We start from the raw sequence: 24,508 nt of genomic DNA on the forward strand, positions 1-24,508 counted from the left end.
ACAAATGGTACTCACTGAATATTGTTGTCACTGCTAGGAATAAAATCCCAGTTGCAGCCAGCTATTGAGCAGTTAAGCAGTCTTTCTTTAACTGCTTCACCTGACTCTCTTTTTTTAACTGGCCAGCTCTCCCCGTAGCCCCTGGGCCTGCCTTTTTTCTTATTAAAGTTTTCTGGCTGCCCCTGTCCCCACTACCCTGGCCCCTCAAAGCCATAAAGATACAGTAGAGTAAGCAGCAGGGCCTAGTGGATAGAGAATGGGCAAGGAAGTCAAAAGGACCTAATCCCAGCTCTGCCACTTGTCTGCTCTGTGACCTTGACAAAGTCACTTCACTTCTCTATGCCTCAGTTACCTCATCTGTAAAATGGGGATTAAGACAGTGAGCCCAGTGTGGGACGGGGACTGTGTCCAACCTGATTGTCTCTACTCCAGCGTAAAGAACAGTTTTGGGCACATAGTGGGTGCTTAATAAATACCATTTTTTTTTTTAAAAAAAAGCTCCTGATGGACAGGGAACATGTCTACCAAATTCTGTTATATTGTACTCTCCCAAGCGCTTAGTAGGTGCTAAATAAATATGATTGATTGACTAAAGCATAGGAAGAAGATTGGCATGGCAAAATTGATGGGGAGGAATCAGATTGAAGAGAATAAAGATCACTGGGGATTGGGGGCAAGTCGGGAGAGGAAGGTATGAAGATGGGGGCGGAGAGGTACAAAAACGACAAGTTAATAATAATAATAATAATAATAATAATGTTGGTATTCGTTAAGCGCTTACTATGTGCAAAGCACTGTTCTAAGCGCTGGGGTAGATACAAGGTAATCAGGTTGTCCCACGTGGGGCTCACAGTCTTCATCCCCATTTTACAGATGAGAGAACTGAGGCCCAGGGAAGTTAAGTGACTTTCCCAAAGTCACCCAGCTGACAAGTGGCGGAGCCGGGATTTGAACCCACGACCTCTTGACTCCAAAGTCCATGCTCTTTCCACTGAGCCACGCTGCTTCTTCTCTAAAGTTAAAGAAGAAGGCTGGCAGGATGGGGTCGGAGGGATGTGGCTTCAAAAAAGAAATGTTTACCTAACGGTGGCTGCAACAATAGGGAGTTTTTCACTTGAAGCTGCTGCCAGACCTCATGTGTAACAATTATGTTTTTGTGGAAAACAAAACAAAAAAGATAACTCAATTCTCCTCAAAGTCAGGTGTTATGTTCTTGTTGATCCTGCATTAAACGCACGTAATAGTCAGCATGCTTTGACCACTGTGCATTGAACTCTTATCCAGATAGGCTCACGTTGTCAGAACAAGTGTCCCCTAGTTACCGAAAACATGCATAGTGAAAACATGCATTTTGAAAAACTGAATTGGATAGGATGTAAGTTTTGCTTCCATTTTTCTCTAGCTAAACAAAAGAGTGACAAGTAGGGGGCTATACAAATAGAAGAAATAAATGATAGATATAGGGAGGTGTGGGTAAAGATGAATGAGATTAATTTTTCCATTAGAAGCATCAGGTATTAGAGGAATCATCTTAAGTTCATGTTTCCTTCATTTTGGTGTAATAGGGTAAACTCTGTGGGAGACAGTTAAACCCTTTAAGTCACATCAGCACTTTGCGACCATTAATGTTGAGCCAGAACAATGTTCCATCCAGCCTGGCAGAACTTATTAAATGGCCTCCATAGCCTGAAGGTATCAATAGATCTTTTCCAAGTTCTATTTTATTCCCAAATAGTAACCAATTACCTGGATAAATCGGTTATAATTTATTCACCATAATTGGTCAAGCAAAGCTTCTATTACTTTTATCAATATATAAATGTAACTATCAATGTAAGGTGATAGTAACTTGGCTTTTATTTTCCAGAAAAATATCATTTGTTAGAATATGAATTTAGCAAATATTATACTATGTCTGTGGTGTGGCTAATAGTGTAGCAATAAATTACAGATTTTCTGGAGTTGGGTCTTATATGCAAATGATCATTTAACTTTTATTAATTCCCAGCAGTGTTCTGGGTCCGTTTTAGGACTGGGAGAGACTTGACCTTAAATTGCATTAATGATAGATTGAATAGTATTTCAACAATGTCATTAAAAAGACTGGAATGTGGAATTTAGCAGACTGGAGTTTTTTTTTTTTTTTTTTTTTTTTTTTTTTTTAATGGCATTTATTAAGCGCTTACTATGTGCAAAGCACTGTTCTAAGCGCTGACTTTTCTTATCCTTTCATCATTTGTGACTGTCAAAGTCCATTTTATGTCAGCACTGTCATTGTTTTTGGCGAAACAGATGAAGATCTTGCTAGTGCAGAGGATGTGCCCAGAAATTTAACAACTCATTTTTGGGAATGCCATTGATAGTATCTGAGCCTCTAAACTAAGTCAAACTCTTTTGTGTGTGTTTTTTCAAGGGCCCCTTGTTATTTCTAGTGTGTCTTCAATTTTTTAACTTTCTAGAGAAATAAATTAATGATTATTTGTTCAATATATATATATATATACTGTATGAAACAAGTATGGCTTTTTTTCTAATTTTTCCAGGTATTGAAGGTGGGGCAGTGCAAGTTCGTGGAGCAAAAGGATCATTTCCTTCCTCATTTTACAAGGTTGTTTTGTTGTTGTTGTTGTTGCTTTGTTCTGATTTAGGAGTTATTTGACTTGGCATTCTAATTTACCCAAAACACTAGAAACTGTGGGACAAATGAAGTCCATTTAATTTGGGGAAGTGTTAGGGTTTTTTTTAACATACGTGTTTACACCAGATCCCCCCAGTAGATATGACAATTTCCACATCCTAGACGGATGGTAAAATACTTGAAAGCTCTTTGTACAAACAAGACAGTGTTTTGAGTCTTTATTCTTCTGATTCATTCAATCATTTATTGAGCACTTACTGTGTGCAGAGCACTGTACTAAGCTAAGAAGGGCTATGATATGTCCCTAAAGCACGATGATACTAACCACAGCCCCACAGTACTTCTGTAAATATTCTCATTTTGTACTATTTCCCTTTTCCTAATGTCTGTCTCCCCCTGTAGAGTGTAAGCCCTTTGAGGGCAGGCATTGCATCCAAAATTACTGTTGTATTGTACTTTCCCAAGCGCTTAGTACAGTGCTCTGCACACAGTAAGCACTCAATAAATACCATTGATTGAAGTGTATAAAATTTTTAAATATGTGAACAACATATCTCATAGAATTGCAACTAGGAGATAGACAGCAAAACTTGAAGTAGGTTCATTACTAACAGAAAGAAGTACTTTGAACAATGAGGGGTAGGTATATGAAATTAATTATTCCTAAAGAGTTCAAGACAGAAAATACACATTAAGGATTTAGATAATGGATGGGTAAAGGGAAAAATTAGAAGAGAAGGTACATCTCTCTATACAGATGGCAGTTAAGAAGGAAAACTCTCATACTTCAAAATATTCTTTATGGCTACAATTGGAGGAAAATTGGACAGAATGGATCATTGTTTGGGATAGCGTTTTAGTACATTTTTTGCTGAGCACCATGAAGGTAAAAATGACTCAGGGCCTCAGACCTTGTGTATAATGCCTTCTAGACTGTGAGCCCACCTTCTAGACTGTGAGCCCACTGTTGGGTAGGGACCGTCTCTATATGTTGCCAACTTGTACTTCCCAAGCGATTAGTACAGTGCTCTGCACACAGTAAGTGCTCAATAAATATGATTGAATAATGCCAGGTGGGGGAAAGTGGGAAAACCTATCCAGTTATGGCTTTGTACATTTAATTGGATATTATATTGGAGATAAATTTCTTCATTTTTGCAATTGTAAGTAATCATTAATATAGTTTAAAACTGGAGTCTTAAATTGTGCTAAAAGAGCCAGTTACATATATTTCATGCATATAAAAGTTGTTTTTGTGAGCTGAAAAGACCATTTCTATGCTTCATGCACACAGTGTACACAGAGACTGTGTTTTCTTCATATTTTTAGAAATTCAGGTGGATCTTTAGAGGCTGGGGAGAGAATAACTGGAGGGACACACATATGAGGGTACCCATTCTGTGATAGCTCTGAAACCCATTTCATAATTAAACCACAAACTATCTCAGCATCTTCCAAGATAGGTTTTTACCTCTGTAAAGCTAATGTTAGAAGTGAATAATCTCATTCACAGAGATAGGGTTGTTTGTCTCATTTTAATACGATTCGTCTGATTTTTGTGATAATAAATCTGCAACTTGAATAAGTCAACCAATAATTGTTTAGTGCTTACTACTACTACTACTAATTATGGTATTTGTTAAGCACTTTCTATGTTTATATTTATTACTCTATTTATTTATTTATTTATTTATTTTACTTGTACATTTCTATCCTACTTATTTTATTTTGTTGGTATGTTTGGTTCTGTTCTCTGTCTCCCCCTTTTAGACTGTGAGCCCACTGTTGGGTAGGGACTGTCTCTATGTGATGCCAATTTGTACTTCCCAAGCGCTTAGTACAGTGCTCTGCACATAGTAAGCGCTCAATAAATACGATTGATTGATTGATTGATTGATGTGCCTGACACCATACTACGCATTGGGTAGATACAAGCAAATCGGGTAGGACATAGTCCCTGTCCCAAGTGGGGCTCAAAGTCTCAATCCCCATTTTACAGGTGAGGCAACTGAGGCCCAGAGAAGTAAACTGACTTGCCCAAGGTCACACAGAAGGCAAGTGGAAGAGTCGGGATTAGAACCCATGACCTGTGTGCAAAGCAGTGTACTGAGTACAGTAAAGTACAGTAAAGTTGGTGGACATGATCCATGCCCTCAAGAGATTACAAGTTAATATTTTAACCTGAGTTTCAGTTTAATGGAACGTGCTTTTGTAGCTGTTTGCTGTGGGAATCATTTATGTTTAACATTTAGGATTACCCTAGAATTTGGTATAATTGTGTGCAAGGTAATCCCATTTAAATGTATTTCTGCCATCAGGTCAATGCCTCATACCTGGATGGTTTCAGAGCAACTGCCGTCTGTCCAATAGGAGGACCAAAAGCGGTGGAAAAGGGACGACGAATAGCTGAGAGCATTTTGAAAAGGTTGGTGTCTGATGCTGAGAAGATAACTCTCATTTTTTCCATTTATAGCTAACATTAAAGTGGCGGGTACCAATTGCTAAACTGACATAATATTAGGAATAACGTCTGCCTGGATGAAACCAAGAGGGATTGATTTCCCCCTAATTCATTCAAGACTGGCAAACATTCCCACATGGAAGAACGGTCAGGGAGAGCCCCTGAGGGTCTCTGACTTTTGCCATTCAGGGGTGAGGGGGGCTCTGCTGTTCACATGATTGGGTGGAACCCAGAAAAGAGATTTCCTTCATCGACTGCCTCAAATCCATCTTTTCATTTAAGTGGAATAAGGTAGGAAAATCCTTTGAGAGGCCGCCACTGCTCTGAGATATGCTCACTCTTAAATTGACTCAGATATATAATATATAGTCTATTCTGTTGTTTTTAAAAATACCCAGAATAGGAGACTTGTGAAGCCCCGTTGATATTTATTACAGTGTTTTCACAATTTATCAGAAAGATCTTCCTAATGCCTAGTCCAAATTGATTTGCTTTTCCTCAGTGAAAATGGAAAGCAGCTGCTCATCACTGTCAGTGTCATTTCAAATACATAAAGGCAATTATTAAACCTTCCCTCAGGCCCATCTTTTTAATTAATCACATTTATTAAGTGTTTAACTGTGTGGAGAACATTGTCCTAAGCACTTTTCTGCAGTAAATAATCCAAATTTATGTAGCAGTTCAGGAAATCCCTCCATCAGTGATATTTATTGAGTACCTACTGAGAGCAAAGCACTGTACTCCACACTTGGGAGAGTACAGCAGAGCAAACATATTCTGTGTCTTCATCTATGCAGTGTTTTCATTATGGTGTCAGTTTCCCATGCTACAAAGCATTTTCAGTGCTGTCTTCTTCCCAAATCTCACTTATATTTTTGAGCCCTAAAGTAGTTTTAGTATTCTGAGAAAGGCTTTGCCAGAGCTGAATAGAGTAAGGGAACTACCTGATCAGTTCCTATATGTTATACTGTTTTTAAGTATTTCAGTATCATACTTACTTTTTATCCATTGTGCTACAGTTTGTGTGTAAAGTTTGCAAACAATTTAAATATGAGTGATTTGCACTTTTCTGTTTGGGAAGTGTAGGTGTTATTTCTTTATCCTTTCTCTTTAAGTTAGGAGACAAAGTGCTGAGAGGAGTACACAGGCAAGGGAAGCAGTATGGTTTACTGGAAAAAGCACGGGCCTGGGAGCTAGAAAACCTGTGTTCTAGTCCTGGATCTTCCACTTGCTTGCTGTGTGACCTTGGGCAAGTCACTTATCTTCTCTATGTCTCAGTTTCCTCAACTGTAAAATGGGCACTAAATACCTGTTCTCCCTTCTTCTTCGACTGTGAGCCCCATGTGGGACAAGGACTGTATTGGGCCTGATTAACTTGTATCTGCCCCAGTGCTTACAACAGTGTTTGTCACATAATAAGCGCTTAACAATTACCATAAAACAAGATAATGATGACAAGCACGATGAAGAGGAAGGGGGTTGAGGGAATTTAAAGTGGAAGAGTATTAATTAGGAAGGGAAATGATGAGATGTAGAAGACAGAGAGCAGAAGAGAGTGAAAAGCACTAGATGGGAAGGAGATAGTCATTTTCCACCAGGGACCATCAGGGAAATGAGGCATTATTTCTGCCTTCCCCAAAACTCATTGCTGCCACTAACACTGGCACCACTTACACTAAGGATTTGCTCTTGCTCCTTGTCACCACTGTCTTTGAGAAACTTATCATGGCTACCCTTCCAATAGCCAGGTTCAGATAAATTAATGTAAGTAGTAGCCTCATTTTAAAAGTGTTTTTATTAATTGCAAACCATTTGCTGCAGAACTCGGCTTATATTTGAAGAATTTGACTTAGATGATTACAGTGCCGTTAACCTTCAAGTTTTAGGATCAGAAGACACGTATGGGCCACATGCCAAAGCAACACAAGATGGGGTGAGTGGAATATTTTTGTTGGAAAATATGGGCAGATTGCACTTCTGTAAACAAGAGATTTCTGAATTAACTCCCCAAGAAATTGTTTGTTTCTGATTAAGATGGGTTGGGTCAGTGTTGAAAAGAGACCTACTGATAATTTAGGTAATGAAATGTTGTGTGTGGAGATTATCCAAATAAGTCTTAATGTTTTGCAGTTCAAATTGCACCACTTAAATTAGCCTCCATGTGATAACTTTCTCCACCACACTGACCCCCCAATCTCCAGATGAAATATCACCAAACTGATGTGCTGCCCTCCCTTCTCTAATCTTCCCTCCATTCCTACATAGGTTTTTAGGAATAGAGTGCCCAACCTGATCAGGAAGGTGTAGGTAGCAGGTTGTAGATCTCATAGTTCCAGCATGACTATCCCCCATCTTCAGTAGATAAGGGATTGCAAAAGATTAGTTTCACCCAGGTTTCTTAAGAAATTTCATTTACTCCTTTTGCAGGGCCTAATAAAAATGAATTATTTGAGTAAAGTATAAGGCATTAGTTGCAAAAACATCTACACATACATAAATATATACAACTATATGCATTCAAGAAAAACCAGTTCTTACATTTACGGCTTATATCAACAAGTGTTAACAGTCATTAGTAAATAATCACTTGTTTACCATTTTCACAGAAACATAAAATATATAGAGTTGTTTTTCCAGAGTAAGATCATCCAACCAAGGCTTAGTTGTTTCAAAAAACTGAAATTTTGGAACCGTTTTATAGGAGTTGTGTTTCTCAGTTGCTTCTCTTTCTATCTTCCAAAAGAAGAACAAATTTGACATTCCTTGTGTGTGGTTTTTGGCTAGAGTATTTACAGAGGGGGAATTATGAAGTCAGTAAAAATCACATAGTTTCCACATAGTTGAAACACGTAGAAGCATATTTTGTAATCTTCATTGAATGGATTCACAGAAATAAAAGCATTTTCACTTTTAATTTTGAATTTTATCAAATGCTTGACAATTACCATGTTTTAAATTATACCAATACTTATGGTAGTCATGTGATAGAAGTAAACTATTCTGGATTATCTGTGTATACACACACTTCCAGGTCTTGCGTTTCAGTTTTTTAATTTATTGGAAAATTTCATCCCAAAATAAATATGAAGTGCGAATTTTAAAAGTCTAAAGTCTGTGTAGGCCTATGATTTTGGCTTTATTAAGATTGAAAAGAGATAAAGGGGTTAAATCTTAAAAGTGGAAAATAGTATTGATTTTATAGCCAAGCCATTTTGAAAGACACCCTTTCTTCCTTTAATTACATATTGTTCACCATTTTTTGATCTATTCTGAAATTATCACCTCTCCTCAAAAAATAGAATTAAAATCCCTTCATTTAAAAATCTTTCATTTAAATAATTTCCCTCACTCTAACTGGGAAAGGTCCTACATGCTAGTAGTTCTACATTCTAAAATGCTTACCACTTGATTAAGGCCCCCAAAAGGCTAAGAGCTTTTTGTGTTTTAGTTTGTAGACAAGAGTGTCTGAGGGATAGGATGTAAACATTAAGGTTATTTAAAATTATATGGGGAATATTGCATGCCTGATAAAACCCAGAAACAGGAACCAGATGTAAAAGTATAAATATTTTATTTTGCATAGAAATATGCATTCTATTGGTTGCCAGGCAATTTAATTGCCTTAATTTATATTCAAAAGCTAACTTTAACATTAGTGAATGTGAAACATACATTGAGCAATCAGTTTTGAAAGCCAGCCTAGAGAATGTTCTGTTTAGAAGCAGCCCTTATAAATGGATGGATGAAGACAGAAGTTTATTCATTTCTTGGTGACTTTATAAATGTGGCTTGGGACCCTTTTTTGGAGCCTGGAAGCTTAATTAACAAGTGGACACAGGGTCAAGCAAATAGAAAATGTAATGATAGAGGTGAAAAATTGACTGTATGAAAATTTGGACCTATAATTCAAAGAAATGGTCCCATCATTTGACCGCAATTACTTACTGATTTAGATCAGCATATAAGCATTTTTCAAACTGGAAAGACTCAGTAGTTTTTAGTGACATATGGTAGCATCAAATAAAGTGGGAAGCAGAGTGACCCAGTGGAAATGAATGAATTGTATTTTTGAGCACTTACTGTGTGCAGAGCCCCGTTCTAAGTGCTTGAGAGAGACGGCAGTATAACAGAGTTGTAGACAGATTCTGTGCTCACAAGCAGTTTACAGTCTAGAAAGGGAAGCAAATATGAAAATAAATTATGCATATGTACATAGGTGCTCTGGGCCTGAGGTTGGGGTGAATAAAGTGTAAGAGCCAGGGCTTGGGAATCAGGGGACCTAGATATGAATCCTGTCTCCGCAATCAATCAATCAATCAGTCAATGGTATTTATTGAGTGCTTACTATGTGCAGAGCACTGTACTAAGTGCTTGGGAGAGGACAATACAGTAGTCATCAGATAAGTTCCCTGCCCACAATGAGCTTACATTTTTTTTTTGTCCAGAATACAATTTACCATATTTCTGCCTTACTACTACTAATGGTATTTGTTAAGTGCTTACTGTGTGCAAAGCACTGTTCTAAGCACTGACTGCAATTCAGGAGACCCAAAGAGCATTCTTGTTCTCATCACAATGCCTCTACATTTTCGGGGGAGCAAATTTTCACCCACTTATCCTTTCCTTTGAGAAAGGGAGTCAGTGGATCTTTAAACAGTCCTTAATCGAAAAATAATGGGGCACCAGGGTTAGTTTCTGACTTGATAATCAATCAATCAATCAATCGTATTTATTGAGCACTTACTGTGTGCAGAGCACTGTACTAAGCGCTTGGGAAGTACAAGTTGGCAACATATAGAGACAGTCCCTACCCAACAGTGGGCTCACAGTCTAAGGCTTCAAAGCACAGAATGAAACACATCCGAGATTATTCCACATCCCCAACAGCTATCATCCTGTAGTCAATGAAGCTTTTGTCCTTTTTCAGTTCCTTGCCCCCTTTAACGGTATCTTTTTCTGAATCGTGCAGATTATCACTTCTGACAGGTTTCATTAAGGCAGCCCACAGATTTTCATCGATCTGCTCATGGTAGAAAGCCAACAATTACCCCAAAAAGGAAACTTCATCACCTAGTGGAGAGAGCAGAGTCTACTGTGTGACAATGGGCAAGGCACTTAAATTCTCTGTTCCTCAGTAACTTCAACAGAGCAACGGGGATTTTTCCACCCTCTGACTTAACTGTGAGCTAAAGGGGAAACAGGGACTCTGCCCAATCTGATTATCTTGTATCTACCCCAGCACTTAGTACAGTGCCTGGCACATAATAAGCCCCTTAACCAGTACCATAAAAAGGAATTAACATTCACACTTAGGGCCCTTGCTTTTCTTGAATTTCAGAGATATTAATTAGAGTATATTGATTACTTGTTTTATATGCAAAATATTATGATGTGTTTCAGCCCAACAAAGAAAAATTCCTAGTTGCCAGGTTGTGTAGCATGACCTACTGGAAAGAGCACAGTCCTGGGAGTCAGAAGACCTGGGTTCTGATTCCTGCTCTGTCACTTGCCTGCCATGTGACCTTGGGCAAATCACTAACTTCTCTGGGCCTCAGTTCCCTCATCTGCAAATTGGGGATTCCCTCCCCTATGTGAGATAGGGACTCTCTCTGACTTGATTTACCTGTATCCACTCCAGAGCCTACTGCATTGCTTTGCAAATAGTAAGCGCTTAACAAATACCACTGTCATCAATATCGTTATTAGCATTTTTTAGCATTATTAGCATCATCTCAAGAGAAGAGCCGAGTGTCATCTCTCCTCTCAGAGGAGGCTCTCATTTTCTTTCTCGTAGTGTTTCCATCTGATTTTTATTTTCCCTTGAAATCCTCAAATACAGCATATAAAATATAGTTCCCTCTGGAAGTCTTGTTCCAGGATTTTCTTGTGGCTTTATAATATGCAGTCCTAATTAATATCAAAATAATTCTGAGTGTAGAACTAAAACAGTGTCATAGGCTACCTGAACAACTCTAATTAATTTACTTTCAAATGAACCATGTAATCTTGGTGCTTTAAAAACACACACACAAATTCAATTCCTATCTGTAAGCGGGTATAGGTGGTCTTATTTACTAATAAAAACTTAAAATAGCCAATATTTCAAAATGGCTGGGGAAAGGGGCCAAAGGCAAAGCCAGTCAGTTGACTGGGAATTAAAGTGTACAGTTTTGGAAAATAAATTAAAAAGAAATGGTTGAGAAAGGTTAAATAATTAGACTTACACACATGATAACTTTTCCTCATGATACAAAAACAAAGAACCTTTGATGAAACGAACAGGATAAGGATATTTTTGAGGTCAAGTAGCTTAGTCATGATTAATTTCTTTTGCTTACACCATTGTTTCATAGAGTAGGAAGTAATCTCTTCCATTTCTCACCAGAACCATGATCTCATTCCATAAAGTAGATAGATTTCAAGGCCCTGCTGAGAGCTCACCTCCTCCAGGAGGCCTTCCCAGACTGAGCCCCTTCTTTCCTCTCCCCCTCGTCCCCCTCTCCATCCCCGTCTTACCTCCTTCCCTTCCCCACAGCACCTGTATATATGTATATATGGTTGTACATATTTATTACTCTGTTTATTTATTTATTTATTTTACTTGTACATTTCTATCCTACTTATTTTATTTTGTTGGTATGTTTGGTTCTGTTCTCTGTCTCCCCCTTTTAGACTGTGAGCCCACTATCGGGTAGGGACTGTCTCTATGTGATGCCAATTTGTACTTCCCAAGCGCTTAGTACAGTGCTCTGCACATAGTAAGCGCTCAATAAATACGATTGATTGATTGATTGATTGATGATAGAGGTTATTTGAATTTTAAGGGAGGTATGTCACCCATTCTTGGTACCATACCATACTAAGGCAGTAGAGAAAAACATTTTTTATAGCAGTGTGATCAAAGTAATTGCCAGAGCTGTGCTGGTGTAATATTGTACTAATTTAGAACCCAAGTTTATATAAGTTTCCAAAAAGAGTTCCAATGTATTAGTTTATCATCTGAACCCATTTTTATGATTTCTATGTAACTGTCAATGGCTTTTCACCTGGTTGAAATTCATTGCTACAGTTGATTGATTTTACAAATCCATAATAAAATGCTGCCCAACAAACTTCTGATTTAATTGAGAGCTTCTGCAATTTTTGCTGCTCTCAGCTTTAGACAGTACTCTGATACCTTGATGGCTTCTTTGTGGCACATCTCCTCCAGTAGTCTCACCAGGTCTGTTAAGTGCCCCAAATTCTCAAGGCTGTCCAAACTAGTGAAATTGTACCAGTAGCCATTAAGGAATTTGAAGTAGTGCATAATCTCCTGTGTAGTTCAGGAGTTGAGATGTTTTAAGTAGAAGAACTCTTTGTTCTTCCACTGATGCAGCTTGGATTTAGTTGCTAGTGAGGAATAAATAGACAGTACTCAAATATATTAATATGTTAATATCAACTCTTCCACACAAGAGATTTCAAGGAGAGATTTCTTAGAATGGTAAATGTAAAATTCATTTCCATTAAATTAACTTGACCCTCTGCAGTGCCATAATTTTAAAATAGTGTTGTGTTCTTATACCCTCTGGAAGAGGAAAAATAAGTTTATTTGACTGTCTGCCTGTACCTTAGCCATACCTAATGAAGGCCTAGGGAAAGTTAGTACAAGTGATTAGTGTACTGGAACTTGGTGTCAATAGAACATATAATTTAATTGCAGCTGGTAAAATTCATATTCTCAGAAAGATAAAGAAAAAATATCTTAAAACCAAATATACATAAATGGAAGGAGAAATTTGCAGTCATTAAAATGGCAAGTAAAACTGCCATAGAAGGAAAGACAGATTTTTGATTCAAATAGCCAAATTGCTTATCCAGTTCAAATATATCAGAACATTGTGTAAACTCTTATTTATTTTCCTTGAGTATACCTTGTTTGGAATCATTAATTTATTAAATCATGATTACTGAACAAGAATAGAGCTTTGAATGAAGGGTGTAGTTGCATTATCAGTACCAGTATGTGGAACATATGCTGCTACCATGAAAATAAATTTTGTTCTACTTGCCTTTATTCATACTGAAAGTTGTGGAGAGGGGAGGGAATCATATAGGCATTGTAGTGGTGAATGCAAATTTTGTGTATCAAATGCAATTTTTGGACTTAGTGACTTTTGACAATTGCCAGGTTTATATGTTAGGCTTGAGGTAATCTCCGAAAGGGTAAATGATCCAGGGTCTCAAACATTCCCACTAAATGAATGGAATGAGGAAAAGTTTTTGATTTTTGCAGGAAACAAGCAACTTTCAAAATTATCACTGGAAGTGAGAACAGTAGCAACAGATTGTTTTAGGAGAGAGCAGCTGATTTCAGTGAACTCAAGTGAAAAGGCTAAATAAAGGATACTTCCCTAAATTTTCTTCTCACTGTGGCATACTTTAAATCCCCACTATCAGGTGAAACTTATGTAAATAAAATGATAGAAACTTACATGCTAATTAGGGACAGCTTTTGAAGAATGATCATGGAAGTATTAATGCAAAAAAACAAGTATTAATGCAAAAAGACATTAATGCAAAAGATAATAATCAAAAGTAATGTTAATTGGCAAAAGGAGGTTAAGCCATGTTGCATTTTATTAAAACATAATGCATTAATATGTAACTAAATGGGAATGTTTGGGATTTTTTATTGTAGCTTTGTTTTAACAACTATACTATATATTGCCTATATAACCACAAATGTTTGCATGTTATGGTGAACATTTTCTTTCAGTGGGATTCAGCCTGCAAATTAATTTATGCTGGCAATATTTTACATAGTAATTTCTAATATTGGTGAACAGGGCCCCCGAGAAGCTGTTCTCTGGCTTGCAGTTCATCACAAACAGAAAAAAGCCGTGGAAATTTTTTCACGAGAGATTGCGCCAGCAGGGACAGGAATGGGTAAATATATATTTTGTTTGTTTTCCCGAGGAAATTTTCTTGCACTTTGTCATCATTATTTTCATTAAAAATAATTTATTAAAAGCCTCAATGTTATAGGCATGATACTGCCCTGGGCATTATAAAGTACAAGAAAAATATCTGTGGCCCTACCCTCAATGTTCTTGTGTGCTTAAACATATCAAATATCAATTTCTTTAAAATTCTCCTAGCTCATGTTTTACACCATTATACTTACACCACGTGTAGCAAATTTAAAAATCAAGAAGTTGAAAATGGCAAAATAAACAAGTAAAACCAGAATAAATAAATTCCCAGGAAAATATGGCAGATAGAATGCCAGACGGACTCCTTAATCCTAGTATTCAAGTAGTCCTTATTTATTTGATTTTACAAAGTAATTCCCATGATCCAGAAACCCCAACACATGCTTACAGATTAAACACTTTTCGTTGTTCATTATCTTTTCCCTCCCAACTCTTTAGTGTTGGCATTGCTTTCATCTTCTCATTGTATTTCTCCCAGTTCTTCATTTATCTCTCTTTTTTTGAGGTTCCTTCCTGCTCCCCGATCAGATTCTTTGGGTCTTTTTTCCTTTAGTTTTCTGTTTAAATCAAGTATTTCTTTTTTTCTTTTGAGATAGCTGTACCCATTTGTTTCGTCAAAAAAAAAAAAACTCCTCTAAGGTACATTGGGGTATATTAAGATCGAGTTTTTACTTTCCACAACCCTGGGCTGGAACAGAGTTCCGCAACTGGGGTCCCCCTTCCTCTGGCACCACATAGAGCTGAAGTAGAAGGAATTTACTTTTTCCCGGTCCTGAGTAGAACTTTTGTTTCCTTTTCCCAGGCTCCAACATGGGACTGGGGAAACAGAATCCCTGGTTGAATGCAGAGCTTGGAAAGAATCCCGGTCCTTTATGGGGCTGGGAATAATAATATTATTCATAATAATAATGATTTTTTAAAGCACTATATTCCAAGCATCGCTAAGTAGGAGAGAACAGATATTAAATCCCCATTGTACAGATGAGGGAACTGAGGCACAGAAAAGTTGTAACTTGACCAAGGTCACATAACGGGTAATTGGCAGAGCTGGAATTAGAACCCAGGTCCTCTGACTCTCAGGCTCATGCTCTTTCCACTAGACCACAGTGCTTCTCAAATTCCTGGCCCATGGGGAGATTCCTCTTTAAAGAAATTTTGGAACATTTTCCATTAAAAAAGGGTATCTTTTAAAAACATAAATCTATACTTGATGCATTAACAACATTTGTTGAGAGCCTAATGTGTGCAAATCACTGTGCTACGTACCTACAAACATATAGTAGACTTTAAAAATACAGTCCCCACCCTTGTTTTAAGGACTGTAAACCTGTTGTGTAATGGTATGAGAAGTCATTTTTTAGCAGGCTCCTTCTATTATTTTTGTAATTTTCTATCATTTCAATTTACCCCTTATTCTTCATCTTAATCTATGCTAATTATCTACACTAATTTTCCTGAAGCACTCAATTTCCACAGGTATCATTTTGCAGTTAAATCCAGTAGATCATAAAGCTACAGCTAATAGCAGGACTATAGTCATTAGTTGGGTGATGGCCTTTCTGAAAAGGTGGATTTGGAGCCATATCCTCAAAGACAGAAAAATGGGGCCTGTGATATAAGGCAGGCAGTGAGTAACAGTGAGGCAGGCTTTTCATAGAAAACGTTTTGTCTCATGTTCTCTGAAGCATTAGCAGTAGCGTACCTGTCGACCTTAGCTGCCATCAGAATCCATCTGGAAGGCAATGTTTTCTAAGAAATTCATCAGGTCAGATACCTGAAAAACCTTGGTATGGTTGATAAACCTTGTTTAAACACACTGGATGCCAAGGAGATACATTTTATTCAATTTACAGCTCCAGTACATATACCCCTGGCTAGATCTTGTTTTTTTCCACAACCAGGCTCAGTCTTAGGCACTCCTTATAATGAAAATGTCTAAGAAAGATACAGTGTTCTCCAAAAAGCAGTATTGGAGTGTAGTAGTTAATGGGTCTCACTTTACCTTTGTTTTTACTGAATCACCAGCATCTATCTTATTGTTTGTAGTGCATTATTCAATAAACTTAAAAATTGATGTGTAGAACATTAGGCAATCCAAATACTCCTTTTCCCTAAGAAATGTGTTCTTGTTGATGGGGTGTGGAGAACTTCCATTTGGGAGCTGCAGATCATACTTTCAAAATAGTCGCTGTTATTTGAAATGGATAAGGTGAAATTCTTCACTTTGGTTATGATCCTGCATTACTTAGATAACCAGCTTCTGATTTCCATTCACCTTGGGAAGCTACCATTCATCTTGAAGAATTAATTGCAGGTTCTGACATACTGTGTTAAGTACTAAAGCATGGTTTGTCAACACAAATATTTGGAAGGATACAGTGGATTTAAAAGATTAATCATTTCTGTTCTTCTACATTAGGGTATTAATTTTTTACGTGGCTCAGAGGTATGATAATCTGAAACATCAGCTTGTTAAATGGAGACACTGAATTTCAAGAAATCCTGGCAGAAATCTATAATTTTCAAAAATGCCACGCTATTGTATTTGTTTCTGAAATCTTGTTGAGCAATATATTTTGAAAGTTTTGCATAAATAGTGTGGGGTGCATGAAATCAGTGTCACAGGAAAAAAACCACAGGACTGGAAGAGACCATTTAATTCCCTTTCCTTCTAATAGGACCAGGCTTAAAACATCAAAGACCTACGAGAATTTCTATCTTCTTTTAAAAACTTCTGGAGGAGATGCATTTGTCTCATATATGTATACATGCATGTATATAAATATGTAAGATATTCATATAATGTGTGTGTGTGAGTGTGTGTATACATCTTTAGCTTCATAAATGCCAACTTTACATTTTGAATGTAATGGTGACCACGGAACCAGGCTTCCAGGGGCAGGGCTCTGAGGAGCAGGTCTTGTATTGGGCAGAAATTCCTTCCCTGGGAACCAAGACTAGCAAACTAAACCCTCACCCAGTTTCAAGAGATCAATTAGGTGGCCCAGCTATGCCTGTCCACCCCAACTAAAGAGTTGTAGGGAAGAACTAATGCTTTTGCCACCTCTCATAATTCCAATGGGGCCATTGACCCCTCCATCTGTCCCAAACTGTCTCCCTTGGTCAACACACTTAAAGAGCATAATTAATTCATTTCCAGCCTCATTTTGTCCATCTGGAATAAACTTTTAGGTCTGATATTCCCATCTTTTCCTGCACTTGGGGTTTTAGATCTAGTTTCTAATTTTAGTTGTTGAGTCCAGAATTGGTCACAGTACCCTTGTGATGCACTTACCAGTACTGAGTATCAGGGGATTACCTGAACGTTCCTATGTATTATACTACTATTTACTCATGTCAGTATGGTACCGACCTTTTAACTCTAGAACTGTACACCCAGTTCTCCTTCGAGAGGACCTCACGTCGAGAAAAACTCATGCTATAGTACTTACCTGTTGTTCTGCTTTGCCTATGAGGAATACATGTATGCACAAGCCATTTATTTTTCCATAATGTGGTTCAGTGTATCTAAACAAGCTCATATTGTCAGACAAGCTATCCCTAATAATATTCTAGCCAAAACATGTAGTGAAACCCAAGATGTGGCAGAATTAAGTGAACTATATATTTATAGTAATTTCAGTGATCACCCTTACATCTTTTTTTAGTCAACTTGCCGCTAGTCCATTCATTCATTCAATCATATTTATTGAGCGCTTACTGTGTGCAGAGCACTGTACCAAGTGCTTGGGAAGTACAAGTTGGCAACATATAGAGACGGTCCCTACCCAACAGTGGGCTTAGTCCACTGTATTAAATGCTGGGGTAGACACAAGATAATCAGGTTGGACCTAGGCCCTGTTCCACATGGGGTTCACAATCTAAAACAGAAGAACAGGTATTTAGACCCCATTTTACAGGTGAGGAAACTGAGGCACAGAGAAGTTCACAGCAGATAAATGGTGGAACCAGAATTAGAATCCAGGTCCCTTGAGTCCCAGTCCCCTACATATTCCAGGGCTTATCCTCTACCTGTCAGTCCAAGTCCTTCTATCTGTCCCTTCCCATTTTTAGTTGCCAGCCTCTATTTGCAGTCAGTCCTCCCACCAAAGTAGATTTTCATAAAAACCAAAAGAGTTAAAGGCAAGGAATGCTGAATTTATTTTAGGCGCATCACCTACTCTGCCGTCTTCTAGCCCCTGAGGATGCGAGTTTATTTCTTAAATGGATAATTATTCATGGATTCATTAGGAATAGGAAGTCTTTGGGTATATGACACAGTTGGTTCCTGAGAACTAGCCCTTATATAAAAGGAGAAACAGTGTGGCCTAATGGAAAGAGAACAGGCCTGGGAGTCAGAGGACCTGGGTCCTAATGTCAGATCTACCAGTTGCTTGCTGTGTGATCCTGGGCAAGTCACTTAACTTCTCTGTGCCTCAGTTTCCTCAACTGTTCTCTCTCTGCTACTTAAACTGTGAGTCGCTTGTGGGACAGGCAGTGTGTCCAACGTACTGAATTTGTACCTATCCCAGTGCTTAGAATAGTATTTGACACATAGTAAGCACTTAACAAATACCATTAAAAAATTGAATTGGAACCAAATTTCTGGTTAGGAACAATGCTGTACATAGGGGAATGTTTCCTGAACCGAGGTTGGACACCCTAAGTGTACCCAAATTATCCAGAATTGTTTTTATTCGATCACTAATGGATAAGTAATGTAGCTAGTTAATGTGTTTATATTGAGTCAGAGGGTTCCATGTTAGAGTAGCCAACTTTGGTTTCACCAGAAGTAAAATGGGCTCTCCTTGTAATTCCACCTGGTGATCAAAGTAATCCCCCTCACCCTGACCTGTCCTGCTTCTCTTCCTGCCGCCTCTTTAAACTGTCCTTCCATTCCCTCTCCCAACCCCATCATAGCTTTTCAAAATGTTTCTTCATTTTCCCACAGCCTATCCTGCCTCTAAAGCTAGTGCCATATAGGAGGCCAGTGTCAGGTCCAAAACAAAGTTATTAAACAGAAACCCTGTGTAAACGAAGAAATGTGTTTAAGTTGTTGCAACTCAAAGCGTATTAACACGAAGGCTGCCTGAACAAAATTTTATTTTACAAGTATTCATTGTAACTGATAGCTTTTATGATTGAATTTTCAATGCATACAAAACTTTTGAGTACACAATACACTGAATAATTACCCTCTACATTCACACAGGAAATTTTCTTGTAGCATTTTCCAGTATCCTGCAGATACAGTTAATGTTATGTTTGTTGATTTAAAGTTTTGTTTACAGAGAAAAGGTCGATGAGTGGTCACTGGCTAATCAGAAACAATTCTGTATTCCACCATTCAAAACTTAATAGATAACTCAGTCATATTTATATTCTAGCTTTGTCAATGCAATCCTCACAAATACCCCAGCATTTCAAAATCCACTTTCCTTCCATATGTGAAGAAAAGCATTCATCAGCTGCATTTTGTTTATTTGCAAACTTCAAATTTACAAAAATGAGTGAGAGCCTTGATTCATTCAAATATGGATAGAGCCATTTGTCTGAGTAATGTCGAGTGTAGTACGGCTGTAAGATGAATTTGTACCAGAGCTTTAAAACTATCTAATGGGCCTAAAGGGAGTCAGAGAGCTAAAGAAAAATCTGACAGGGCTGAAAATAAATATGTGGATACCTGCCTTTTCTGTTCCTATTTTTTTTTCAAGGGAGTATGAGTTTGTGGGGAGACTGTGAGTGTATTCATGCAGCATAATTTTAATAATCTGTTTTAGGATTATATTACTTGTTGTTAGTGTTCAGAGATGATGTCATTGACAGTGAAATTTGCCAAGAGAGGCTTGTGGGCTAAAAAGGAACTGCTGTACTAACAACACCATTCACACCCAAAGATGATGGTTTGGGGTTCCTGCTGCTGTTTTAGTTTTTGCTTCTTCGTTTCACAACCCTCTCCATGCTTTCACTCACATAGGCCTTTTCCTTCTGGATGGCAGCACTCTGGGCTGGTATGCCTGCTGCGGATGGCTCTGGGGCTTCATTGTCTAAGGCTGGGCACCTTGTACATTCATTCATTCATATTTATTGAACGCTTACTGTGTGCAGAGCACTGTACTACGCGCTTGGGAAGTACAAGTTGACAACATATAGAGACGGTCCCTAACCAGCAGTGGGCTCACAGTCTAGAAGGGGGAGACAGACAGCAAAACAAAACGTATTAACAAAATAAAATAAATAGAATAAATATGTACAAATAAAATAGAGTAATAAATATGTACAAACATATATACATCATCAATCGTATTTATTGAGCGCTTACTGTGTGCAGAGAACTGTACTAAGCGCTTGGAAAGCACAAATTGGCAACATATAGAGGCAGTCCCTACCCAACAGTGGGCTCACAGTCTAAAGGGGGAGACAGAACAAAACCAAACATACTAACAGAATAAAATAAATAGAATAGATATGTACATACATATATACAGGTGCTGTGGGGAGGGGAAGGAGGTAAGGCTGGGGGGATGGGTGGGGGAGAGAAAGGAGGGGGCTCAGTCTGGGAAGGCCTCCTGGAGGAGGTGAGCTCTCTGTAGGGCTTTGAAGGGAGGAAGAGAGCTAGCTTGGTGTATGTTCGGAGGGAGGGCATTCCAGGAGTCCAGGAGCGATTCCTTCAACGGCTGCTCCATGTGGAAGTCACACATGGGGGGGGCCCTTGGTGGGCCTTGGGACCTGGCCCCCCTCACTGGGGAATCGGCAGCTCCGAAGGGTGGGCCGGCAGCGGGGCCGTGAAGAAGCAGTGGTGCAGCAGGGCCTGGGGAGCCTGAATGCACTGGCGCGGGGGATAGAGTAGGAAGCGACTGAGCAGCTGCAGAGCTTGTGGGGCGGCATCGGGCAGCACTTCCTCCAGGGGCAATGGGGCCTGCTCCTTGTAGTCGGGCAGCTCTGTGATCTCCCGCCAGACCCTGGGGCTGGGGGTGCCCAGGACGTGCAGCACACAGCACAGCTGCTCGATGTCATTTTCTCCAGGGAACAGGTGAGCCGTTGAGCGGTTCACCCAGGATGCAACCCACCGCCCACAGGTCTACGCCCTCATCGTGCTGCCGGGGACCTTGTTGCATTCTTAAATAATTTCCTCAGTTCCACTTACCTTTGGTTGCCATTTCAATTCACTGTACAGCAGTAGTTTGTTAATCCTGCTGACAGCCACTTGCTCAAACCCGCAAAGCTGGGTTGAGGAGAGCAAAACTGGGTGTTACGTTCCAATAGAGCCAGTTAGGGACAAGCAGGTTCTGACTCAGCTTTACCCACGGAATGAACCACAGAATTCAGTATCAAAGAAAGAAAACATTTATTACCATATAGAAAAAAATTCATAGTAAAGCATCCTGCTTCTGTTAGGCCCGCAACCTCTCTGACACTATTTAAGCCTTCCACTCAGGGGCATTGAGAATTTCCTACCACGGGATGATGAAGCCCGTTCAATGTCCAGGTTCTTAGGCACAGGCTTCCGTTGGCCAAAAGGTCTTCTGCCCGGGATGTCCCTACCTTCTCTTTTGAGGACAGTGAGCTGCCGGCTGAGACCAGGACGGGCATCCCCATCTGAAGGTTCCTTCTGCTCAGTTGTCACCGAGGGCAGCAGTAACAGGTATTCTCCCTCCACCTCCCCCACATATACTATGCTTGTTGACTGGTACATCAAGCTTCATCGGGGTAATGACCCTAATCTACTAATTACAGTTCCCTTGTCTTCTGCTCTTAGAAGACATTTCACCCAGACCCCTGCAGGTGTGTCAACATTTAGGTCTTTGCTTGGAGCCTATCAGTCTGGCTCACCTGCAATCACAGGAAGTGATATGCCCAAGGGCATTAAATTTAGCACATTTACGGGAGGTGCAAACTGCACAGTTCACTGGGTGACACCAGTGGAACCGATCAATGGGTTGGATGCAGCTTTAGTGATGAGTTTGGGTCTCAAAACCATAGAAAAGGTGTGATGCACTAGAGCTGTGGAGATCTTAAGTGGTGCGTGAAGCTTGAAGCTGCTGCAACTTTGTAATAAATCTCCCAAAAGATAATACTGACTGGCCTTCTCGATTCAGTTTTCCACTTCCTTCTCTTTCGTTGCATCTTTGGATCATATGGTCCCCAGGTAACAGACGTGTATGGTGGCACATTCAGTTCCACATCGACAGTGAATCTCTTCACTTGTGAATAAGGTTTCCTTGGTGCTGGAGATGTATTGTCTTGGATTTCTTCAGGTAGCATCAGCCTATAGTGCTGGTTTGACTGGTGAGTTAACTGTCATCTACATATCGTCTTCAGTGTGTAGTTGTGGAGGTAGTCATCTGAATGTAGCACTTCCCAAGTAATTAAATACCAGCATTATTATTATTATAACTGTCCCTGGGACATCTTGAATGCTTATAGCTTGTTGAGATGAAAACGTTTCCCACAGGATTTGAAATATATTTTAATATGAGCATTCTGGGTCCTTTAACATCCTTCAGCATGACAGTATAGAATAAAAGTAAATAAGACTGGAACTACTACGTAGATGTACGTTGCCATCATTGCAGTATGGATCAGATCAATCAGAAGATCTCTCAATTTTTATATGATTAGTTACCCGGGCAGTCTCTGAATCTTGATGACCTTCTGAGGGGAGATAAATGTAATTAATTGCCAGAACCTAGATCAGCTGATAATGTTGAAGGATTTGGGACTGTGAAGGTGGTGTAGAAGTTTTGGTGCTCCACTTCTTTATCAGATAAGCTGGGTAGATGTCAGCCATGCCACATACTGTGGTCTATAGCTACACTGTTGTTCCAGGTTCATTTGGTAAATTTTGTTCTTGTATCTAGTACAAAAAGTACAGAAAATCTCTGGCTGGGATCTTTCTGGCAGTGAAGGTTGATGAGATGCCACAATAGGTACTGGAACCTGATCTTATCCCTTTCTTCTGAATATGATGTTGGCATCATGTTTGAGATTCTGTGTTGGCATCTCCTTGTTTCTAATCTTGGATAAATGTGTGTGGAAGAAAATCTTGGGTCTCTAGACTGTAAACTTGATTGCAGACTCATTGGCAGGGAACATATCTGTCAACTCTGTTGTCTTCTCCCAAGTGCTTATTATGGTGCTCTGCACAGAGTAAGTGTTCAGTAAATGCCACTGACAATGATGATGGTTGGGTAAATACTTAAGCATTGTATCCTCCCTCAAATTTTTCTACAGATGCATCACTGGGCCAAGTTTTTCTGACACTTCCTCAGTAGTTGAAATAAGGGTCATGTCTTTAATGTTCTCCTGAATACCCCTTCTATAACAGAAGATGAGATAATATTGATAATGTTAGGATTGCTTTCTTTCAAATCCCTGCATTTATGAAAACTTGTAGTATGCTTTACCTGGTGCAGCATACATGTGCATGCATGCAAATTGTTTCTTCCAATAATGGGGTACTAGTTTTTTTAGTATAGTATTTATTTGTTAAGAACTTTCTATGTGCCAGGCACTGTTCTAAGCGCTAGGGTAGGTACAAGATAATCAGGTTGGACACAGTCCCTGTCCCACAAGGGTCTCATAATATTAATCCCCATTTTACAGATGAGATAACTGAGGCACAGAGAAGAGAAGTGACTTGCCCAAGGTCACAAAGCAGACAAATGTCGAGGCAAGATTGGAACCCAGCTCCTTCTAACCCCCAGGGCTGTGCTCTATCCACTAGCCCATACTGCTCCTAGCTGCAATAATAGTATTAATTAAGCATTTATTATGTGCAAAGCACTGTATTAAGCATTGGGTACTAAGTGTGGATATATCCTCAAGTAATCATTAAGTATTTATTGATCTATCAAGTTGGTGTTAGAGGAGTGAATTTTATGGGTTGGATTGTAGTGGGAGAGATCTGAGGATAGGTAAGAGGTGGGAGAGCTGATCGAATGCCTTAAAGCTGGTGGTGAGGGGTTTCTGCTTGATGCAGAGATGGGTGGGCAACCAATAGAATTTTTTGAGGAATGGGGAGATGTGTGCAGGGCAATTTTTCTTTCCTCTGATTTTTCTATCCACTTATATGCCACGTAAAATATTCTAGTGGCTAAATTATAGTCTATTAAACATCTTTAAATCTGAGAATTCTTGTTTGGAAACATTGCGTTGTAAACAGAGTGCTAAGTAACTTGATTCAGATCCCTTCCACACTTTGCATGAAGTTAAACTAAGAAAGTGGCGGACAAATATAGTGAAATCGTACCTGTTTACCACAGCAGTAGTGGAATGCTATTGTACTTTAAATTGTGGATAACTGCATTTAAAAGAATATATTTAAAAGTTTGAAAGCTATAACCACACTATTCCAATGTAGCCCTGCCTTAGCTTAAGTATACCATAGCTTAGGTATATAAGCTATGATAGTGAAAGAGTGGAAGAGTAAAT

General features: G+C 39.0%; 1 protein-coding gene across 2 annotated transcripts in view; it reads left to right on the forward strand.

The window, feature by feature from the left end:
* The window catches only part of LOC119935772, a 96,112-nt gene that overhangs the window by 29,343 nt on the left and 42,261 nt on the right, over window positions 1-24,508 (forward strand). For both annotated transcript variants that reach the window (XM_038755252.1, XM_038755251.1), the window contains exons 10-13: window positions 2,544-2,608; window positions 4,957-5,063; window positions 6,921-7,032; window positions 13,928-14,027. In XM_038755252.1, coding sequence (XP_038611180.1) covers window positions 2,544-2,608; window positions 4,957-5,063; window positions 6,921-7,032; window positions 13,928-14,027 — 384 coding nt within the window. The remainder of the gene's footprint in view (window positions 1-2,543; window positions 2,609-4,956; window positions 5,064-6,920; window positions 7,033-13,927; window positions 14,028-24,508) is intronic.

Source organism: Tachyglossus aculeatus, chromosome 12, assembly GCF_015852505.1.
Source record: "Tachyglossus aculeatus isolate mTacAcu1 chromosome 12, mTacAcu1.pri, whole genome shotgun sequence".
NCBI classification, from domain to species: Eukaryota; Metazoa; Chordata; class Mammalia; order Monotremata; family Tachyglossidae; genus Tachyglossus; species Tachyglossus aculeatus.